This window comes from Scophthalmus maximus, chromosome 4 (assembly GCF_022379125.1).
Source record: "Scophthalmus maximus strain ysfricsl-2021 chromosome 4, ASM2237912v1, whole genome shotgun sequence".
Lineage (NCBI taxonomy): Eukaryota > Metazoa > Chordata > Actinopteri > Pleuronectiformes > Scophthalmidae > Scophthalmus > Scophthalmus maximus.
Genome location: NC_061518.1, coordinates 14446478 through 14455141, shown reverse-complemented (window position 1 = coordinate 14455141; position 8664 = coordinate 14446478). Strand labels below are relative to the sequence as shown.

At 43.6% G+C, this 8664-nt stretch overlaps 2 protein-coding genes across 2 annotated transcripts; one reads left to right on the top strand and one right to left on the bottom strand.

The window, feature by feature from the left end:
- Positions 1–27: 27 nt before the first annotated feature.
- LOC118302674 lies at positions 28–2810 on the bottom strand. Its single transcript, XM_035629006.2, has 3 exons — positions 2408–2810; positions 2028–2277; positions 28–1650 (listed from the first exon to the last, which is right to left on the bottom strand). Exons 2-3 carry the CDS (start codon positions 2229–2231, stop codon positions 856–858), a joined length of 999 nt encoding a protein of 332 aa, XP_035484899.1. The 5' UTR covers positions 2232–2277; positions 2408–2810; the 3' UTR covers positions 28–855.
- Positions 2811–3336: 526 nt separating this feature from the next.
- LOC118302675 (protein phosphatase 1 regulatory subunit 3E) lies at positions 3337–7561 on the top strand. Its single transcript, XM_035629007.2, has one exon. It carries the CDS (start codon positions 3341–3343, stop codon positions 4259–4261), a length of 921 nt encoding a protein of 306 aa, XP_035484900.1. The 5' UTR covers positions 3337–3340; the 3' UTR covers positions 4262–7561.
- Positions 7562–8664: the final 1103 nt, after the last annotated feature.

Here is an 8664-nt window from a genome sequence, read left to right as displayed (position 1 = left end):
ATGCAAAAAATGACTCCAGACTAGTAGTCTCTGAGAAAATATTTCTTGTTATACTAAGAACTGAAATGACATATCAAAAAGAAAACCGTTCTAAAAAATTGTAGGGCACAGGGCAGTTGAACACAAAGAGGTAGTAGAAACATTTTGCAAAGTAAAACGCTTGTCCTAATTTCAATAATTTTACAGTAAATGGCTGTTTTTTGGAGACCAACATGACACCATTCATAAAAGGATCCCCGCACTGTTAAACTTTTGTACGCTACATAACCCAGACTCTATCCACATCCCACCAGGAATCATGATGATACAAAACTGAAGACATACTGACCAGATGCAGTAGCCTCAATGCGATACTAAAGTTGGAGTTTAAAAAAGCAGATAGTCCAGGGCAGGATTCTTACGAGGTACGTTGCACTGTTTCTAGGAAACCAGAACAGTTGAAGAAGCACTTGTGGGAACTGGTCAGAAAAAAATTAAAGTGACACAAAGAGCTAAATGTTTCAATGTTCCTTTCACTTGACTGTTATGGTGAGTATATGGTCTGAACACTAACACCAAATTAATTATCTCTGCTATGACTTTCATTAACATGTCCCTTACGTTGAATTCATTCTTACAACTGATTATTTTGATGGAAACACTGTATGATGCATTAAGGCTGAGACATGCATGATGATGAGACTTTACACTCTTGAACCTGAGATTTGAAAATTGTGGTACACTTGAATAGTCTCCAGACGCTTTCCAGTTATATTTCACAGGCCTCATACAGCGTAGCAGTACACAGCCTTGTTCCTTAAGAAAACAGACAGCTGTGGTTCAAATGGGCTTGGGCATCTGCGTGAACCAGACCCACTATGCCAGTGGGTCTGCTTCACGCATTGAGTAGCTCCTGTTGTGCGCTGCATCTGGTTTGGATGACCTGGGCACCCGATACCTTTTGGAGATAGAAATGCTTACAGCAGAGAACAAGTGGGGGTTATGCTGACATGTCCGCTGTTTGGAGTTCTGGGCTGTGGGGTAATGGGGAAGCTCTGCACTTGCAACAGGGTCGACTCTTGTTCTTCTGGCCTCACTCTTCTTGTCAAACATGACACAGTTTTCCTCTAGGGTTTCTCCCTCTGAGGCCTTCTTGCCACTGCAGAGCTGGCTGCCAACCTTGAGATTTAGGTGTGGCGACTTGATCGGTGGAAAAAATGTGAAGTTTTTTATGGGAACCAGGGTGCTATTAGGCCTGTGGCTTTGTTTCTGAGACTTTATGGGCCTGTTCTCTGGCTTTGTGTATTTTGAGGACCTATGGTGAGACTGCGAAGAAGTCGCTCTGAGTGTCCCTTCCTCCTGGAGCGCCTCTTGGAGTGAGATGAGTGGTATGGTTTTCTGCATGGCATTGAAGACGGGCCATTCTGAGTCATCTATCTGCAGAGCCGCTGTAGCAGTGGCACTCCAAGATCCCACCTGCTGTTTTAACCCCATGGATTTATTAAAGTTGTTGTGAGGGGCTGCATGCGACTCACAGAGGTGCTCTGCGATGAGTGTTGGGTCAACAGACAAGGGGGTCGGGTTGTCGGCCTCCTTATGCTTTGGTTTCCTACATTTCTTCTCAGTCCAAAGTATGCAGCCCAGTGGAGCAACTCTGGCCCAACCACGGCCCTGTTTTAATATTAAACATACTGTTAAATATGAGAACAACATTTTTGATATGTATAAACTGAAAACATACCAAAAGAATAATTTTTTGTGAGATTGTGCAAATTTGATACCAATATCAGAGAAATCCCTGTACAGTGGGTAAGGGCTAAATAACAGGTTGAAATATAATCATCAGAAATTAGAATGATATTTTATTTCTGTTCTTCTTGTGTAAAAATTTAGATTTAATTCTCTCTCCATTGACACCAAACTGTGACCAGGACACTTATTTGTGTGAGTCAACTTGTGCTATTGGTACAACCTGCTTAACTTTGACATGAACTAAATCAGACAATGGCAGGTAACGGTTTGCAGTACTAATATATTCATTCACTTACAGCTTCTTCCATACCAGGGTAACGGTGATACTCATACGGCTCCATTTCTTTTGAGAGGTCCTCCACACTGATATCTAGAAGGACATCGGTTAGTCTTCTCTCTGGTGTCTCGTGAAGCTGCTCACCAACCGTGTCCTCCTGTGTTGGAGGCTCCTCGTCTGATCCAGCCACCGCTGTGTGATCCACTCCTTTTAAAGTCGCCATTTTTCACTTAGTTTATATCTTAGTTCTTAGTACTTCATGGTGAAACCTAAAAAAACACAAAAATAAGAAACAAAATATGGTGAAATTTATATATTGTTTTATTAAGTCAGGTTACAGAGACACGGTCAGATTTAAACATTGAACACGTAAACGCTCCTCCAGTTCGTCCAACTCACCGGAAGGAGGCCTGAAGACTGAATCCCGGTTGTAATTTGATTTCATTCATTTTTTTTTTTTTATTCCCTCCCCTTCTTGTATCGGAAATCACCACTCAACGCAAAGTTCTGCTGTTCCGTCGTGGTGGTTTTCTTTCTGGTCGATAGTGTTTCTGTTCTTCTCTCTGTCTCAGAAGTGCACAGTCGCTGAATGCCTTTAGATACGAGCCGCAACGCTGTCGTCATGACAACCCGCAGAGGCTTCAAGGGAAGTCGTGACGTAGAGAAAAGGGGGCGGGGCCGAACACGCCGCTGCAGCAGCAGCAGCTCGGGGCTGCTCCGGACGAGCGGTCACATCTCTGTTATGCAACAAAACTTATACGTCACAAAAAAAGAAATCCCCCAATCATATTAAAATGTATTTCTTTTTAAAGGTCTCAGTCCGCACTGTGATCTGCCGTGGCCAGAGCCACAGTGCGATGCATGCAGGAGTTAACCGGTTTATCACTTCTGAAGGAGGAAACCATTTTGACTGGTTGGAACATGCAGTTCTGCACGTAGACCGTCAGTAGACGTCGAACTCTGCCCCTCAGGTTCACGTCAGCTGTGGGAGGGTACTGCATGTTCAACTCGTGGGAATGTGATCGAGAGAGGCTCGATGAGAGATGGAGAGGTATTCTCATGTGATTCCTTTTTTCTTTTTTTTTTAAATGAATTGCGCAGACAGTGGGATATGTTCGTTACGCACACTTCCATTCAAAGTAGGAGCAGGAGCAAACTCGCACTTTGAGGACGCACAGCACCACTTTGGTTCATTGGTCCAGAGCCGCGGAGTGTCAGCATCCGCCGCAGCCGCAGCACCTATTGGCGCGGGGGACACGGACACCTGACGGCTCCATCACTTGACTCGCCGGGCTTTTCCCCATCACGACTTCTTGGGTCCTGCTGCGTTTCATGGAAACGGAGTGCGCGCATCCTCCCGCCATGCTGCCCCCGAAGAACTGCCTGCCGAGGAACTACAGCTGCATAGCCGGGCTGTTCGGGAGCCTGGCGGCGGCCAACCCGCGGCTCGACGACGGGGAGGATTTCGACATGATGAACGGCACCTGCGAGCCCATCGAGAGCCCCGTGGTAGACGAGAGGCCACGGGGCAGGGAGATCTTCCTCAAGCCGCAGCAAAGTCCAACGCTGCGTCGGAGATGCAAGTCGCTGCCCACGCCCACGGAGAGGGCAAAGTTGGAGATCTCCCGCAGCAGGAGTCCAACCAGTCAAAAGAAAGTGCGGTTCGCCGACTCCCTTGGCCTCGAGCTCACGTCCGTGAAGCATTTCGACGATGCCGATGAGCCAGAGGTGCCGGAGCGAATCCTGGCCACACTACCGAAGGCACACCTCCACCTCAATCATTCGGAAACCAAATTCCCCCGGGCCCCTGCGCAGTCTGTGTCCATGGAGCTGCAGTTCACCAACCCGGGCACACTACCCGGCTTCGGGCAGAAAGTGAGGGAGGTGAAAGTGCTGCTGGAGAGCGTCGAGGCGGACGAGTTCAGCCTCTCCGGGTTTGTGCGCGTGTTGAACCTGGCCTTCGAAAAGAGCGTCTCTCTGCGCTATTCTCTAAACAACTGGATGACGTGCATGGACAGTTTGGCCTCCTACGTTCCCGACTCGAGCGAGGGGGACACCGATAAGTTTCGTTTCAAGGTCGTCGTGCCTGCCTACCCGGACAATGGAGGCGCTTTGCAGTTTGCGATTAAATACTGTGTCGGCGGGCAGGAGTTCTGGGACAATAATAATGGGAACAATTACAAAGTGCGGCGTCACCGGTTCAAGATGTCCCCGCCGCGGGAATGGGAGAATGGATGGATCCACTTTATATGAGCTTCGTCGTCCGCAGTGGCACGCTGCGTGCGTAATGTGTGCGTAATTGATCCCCGGGTACCATAATTACGCTGTAGCCTGTTAAAAATGATCTCCCCCCCCTTGTCATTGTCAGCTACACACACACACACACACACAGACGGACAATAATATACCACGACATTTAAAGTATTGTCCGTGTTGCGGTGACAGACTGAGCGTTAAGGTGTGTTAACCTTTGAGAGGTGGCCCAAGTTGGATGTGAGATAATTTGCCTTGATGTCAGGGCTCTGTACGGCGTGGTGCCCTTTGGGAGGACATGCTCGGGTTATGTAATGTGGAAACACGTGCCACGGAAAACGTGCCGGCCAGTGCCGACTTCGTGCATCACTGTTCATTTCAAGAGATGCTGCAGATTTATTCGATGGCATGGTGATACTGGAATTATCATTATGTTGAGCATGTTTGCAAAATAGAAAGGGGCAGAGTTGACAGCATTGTGCAAATTGTTATATTCATACGAATTCAACGTATAATTCCCCACTGTCATGCCTTTATAAGATGCCTTATTTTTAAGCCATGTTGCGGGAAGTTGTGCATTTAATATTGTCCAGTAATTCCTTCGTCAAGTATGAATATAGTACATGCGTTGGAATGACATTAAACGTTTTAAATAAGGCCTATAGGCACATGTAAATAGTTGGTGCCCATGTACAGGTAGGCCTCTAGGGACACTAAGTCACAAACCTGCCTTTTGTTATTTACTGTAAATGCAGTTATTCAACAATTGAATAACTGCATTTATTATTACCTGCATCAATGTAAAAATGATTGCATATTTTGCCAAATTCAAAAGTCTAGAGGCCTGAACATAGTCCAAAGACAATAAACTCAACTTTTTTTTTCTTGAAAAACAATCCCCCAAATCATATCTGTATTGAGACCATTCCATCAAATCATACAGCCATGTACAGTATATTGAAATGGGCTTCAACTTTCCTGCCCTGTACTTTTTCTGAATGAATCCATTGAACACGGTTGTTCCCCCAAAGAAAATACATGTAGCTGTTTGCAAGGTCAAATATACCTCAGATTACTTGTGGACTACTTCAGGTTGATCATTATAAAACAGATGCATTTTCTCAGTAATCATTTTCTCACAGACACATTCAAACAGAAAGGCATTATTGTACATTTGAAACAATGCTAATTCGTTTCTAATGTCATTGAGCGTTGTCGTTAGCAGACATTGTAGCTGTTGCAGGCGCGACTGTTTCACCAGCTGCTGCTGCTCTGATGGTACATGATGGTCGTCATGTGCAAGAGTAATGCTGCTCTGCTCCCTGAACACAATGGTTTGAACCGCCTCATTGTTCAATATTTCCTTCCTTAGATTGCAAACTATTTACTTCTTTTCCATACCACATGCCTTGATTGATGTTACACAGTCTTCCAAACCTGATCCAAATCCTGTTGCTTACGTAGACTTTGGCAAAAATGAGTTTAATTGAAGGCAGTCATTCATCCTGGGTTTTTGTTGTTTTTGTTGTTGTTGTTGTGCTTTTAATTCCTGTGCTCTGACTAATCTGAACATCACTTCAGCCTTTGTTCACATCATCTTGGCATCAGGTCGGGATGTGGATAAAAGACTATTCCTGTAACCACTTAGTTTTTGGAGCCGCTCCACTGTCAATCCTTCAGTAATGTTTATCTCAAAACCTCACATGATATGTGACATTGTGCAGCCATAGGCTCCCTGATGTTGTTAAAATAGTTTTGCAGAGATGAGAAATGGCCTTCACTGAGTTGATATTTCCCACTGCTCAACTTAGATTTGTCATGCACAGAGCTGGATTTAAAAGGTCTGGCCATAGCAGAGCTTACTGTGTGTCGTGTTGTTGAATCAGTGGCTATTTACTTATTGTCTGCTTTGCTTTTTCACGCATCCATGCAGTATAAGACCAGAAAGCATTAGACCACTGAGGTGGATACACAGGGATGCATCAACACCAACCATTCACTACCAACAGAAGCTTTTTTATTTTTTTAATTATTTGTTATTATAATATTTTGCTGACATCTGATCAAAATTGTTTGGTTACACAAACACCTGTTTGAATATGCTTCTTTCTATATTTTCCATTAGATTTAACTCTTGGTTTGAGTTTACAAAAAGTTTGGAAACCCTAAGATACCAGTTGATCAGTCTTGGTCCTGGTATCTCCCCTCCCTGCCGTTGTTACTGGTGCATCCCAACCCAAAAGAAAACAAAGGGCTTCTGGTCAGTTTAGATTCTCAGCTCAAAGTATTCATCACAGTTTGCATCTCAACTCACTGATATATAGATATGTATGTAAATGTGTTAATGTTTCATATTGAATGTCTTCCTATTACTGTCCTATGTCGTGTGTATTTTGAAGCATTTTAAAAGCAGACTTGAGAGATGTGAATGGTAAAACTTTGCCTGATGACGCTGTGAAGTTGGAGGATAGAAAATGAGCTGAAAACGAAATGACTCACTTAAAAGCACACTTACTAATCGTATCTAGAATTGGAAGCACCATGACCGGTGCTATTTTGTCTCAAAATTATGTTTTACGTAACGGTAAGATCTTCCCTGAAAATGTGCTCTGAAATGTTAGCAGTGAATCTGAATGAAATGAAATATTGGAAACCACATGTGCACAACTAGGTGTGCACTGCCTTACTAAATTATAAGTTTACCTGGAGTCATGTAAAAGAGATGGACGAGGGCAAGTGCTTGTTAGGAAAGAATATAATTGCTGCATGTGAATTGAGGAGAGTTAAGAGGAACACATCCGGGCAAAAGTGGGAAAATGCACTTTGGCGTTTGAAAATGTGTGGCACGAGCGACTTATGATTGTATCTGATACTGAGCAGACTCTGTCAAAGCAGGTCTAATGCACTTTTGAGTGAGAACAAGGAAAGAGGCAGGGTATATGAAAGCTTCTCCTGTGAATAGTTAATAATGTTTTCCATTCTCCGTCATATTTTACTGCTCTCTTCTCTCACTGTGGAAAGCCTAAATCACCTCTGACTAATTTATAACCATTGTGTAGCACAGATTTATTTCTCTCTTGGGTTGGTCCACTTGTCTGTTGTTTTCTGTGAATCCTATGCAGCCCTTTTTGTGTCGTTTCACCTGCAGTCATCTGACAGTTTTAATCTGTAGTAAGAGATGTCTGTCTTCTTATTTTACAGTGATTATTCAATATCACTTTATTTTTATGTTTGGTTTTTAATGTAACCTATATTTTGTTAGAACAATGGTTAATAAAGGCATCTGTGATGATAACCAAACACTTTTTAAGGTCACAATCACTCAATACAATCTTTATTCTGTTGCCTTTATTCGGCTTCCTTCTGCTTATGAAGTGAACATTGAATACAATATGTTGCATAATACTGTAAGCAAAGCTATTTTTCCTAAATCTCACCTCTTGGACTCCAGCGAACCTTCACAGCTAACGTTGCATTAGATGTTACTGTAATAAATGTGCACTGTGTGATTGCAGGGCTGGGCGTGTGCGTTCCCAAGGTGTCCGACTACAGGGTCAGCTGAGCATCTCATTTGCATAGGGCTGCTGCTCATCCCCCTTCATAGAGCGACACGCTGCAGTGTTGCCATCGCCATTGTAGACATGACTGCAGACATGTCCTCGAATGATTACAGCCTCATGCCACGCCCCCTTGTGTTTGTGGAAGGGAGGGGCCGGAGCTTGACGCAGGAGAAGGGGCAGCCAGAGCTGCACAAAGGTGCAATGAACAGACAATATAGGATCATGTGAAATATAATGAAAGTATGTTTTTGCTTGGTTACACCTTTGAAACAAGGGATGAGCTCTGTACATCATAGACATGCTCATGCCTCCATACCATCATATGTTATACATATACATTTTAAGTACTATTTTTTCTCTTTTCTTTCTCTCCAGGTGGCATCGTTCTGGATCATAGTGACACAATATCTGGTACGCATTTTGAGTTCATTTTGTCACTACAGTGTTTTTATTTCTATCAAGCAAATCACTTTCTTTCTACATATATTGGTAATTCAAATACTAAGTAAACTGGCATCATCAATCAGTAAATGGGTGATAATGGCACTGTACAATAATACTTTCTTGACTGACACTGGAGTTTGTTTAAAAAAAATCTAAATTCAATTTTACTCTACATTGAGAGGTTTAAATTAAAGTTGTGTGTGTTCACGTGTGTGTGTGTGTGTGTGTGTGTGCTTTCGTGAGAGAGAGAAAGAGAAAAAGACAGGTATATATTGTACATGTTGTGTATGATGTGTGGGTGGTGTATGGAAGGGGCTTCGGTGTCAGAGTTGGAACACGATCCTGCCTAATCTTCATGTAAACCTTCAGGCAGCGATGACTGAACTGTGTTGAACTTTC

Bases quoted from the DNA above. Each gene is read 5' to 3' on its own strand.
- LOC118302674 (XM_035629006.2), bottom strand. From the start codon at position 2,231: ATGGCGACTTTAAAAGGAGTGGATCACACAGCGGTGGCTGGATCAGAC. The intron at 1,651-2,027 runs GTAAGTGAATGA...ATATTAAAACAG, and splicing joins ACCCTGGTATGGAAGAAGCT to GGCCGTGGTTGGGCCAGAGT.
- LOC118302675 (XM_035629007.2), top strand. From the start codon at position 3,341: ATGGAAACGGAGTGCGCGCATCCTCCCGCCATGCTGCCCCCGAAGAAC.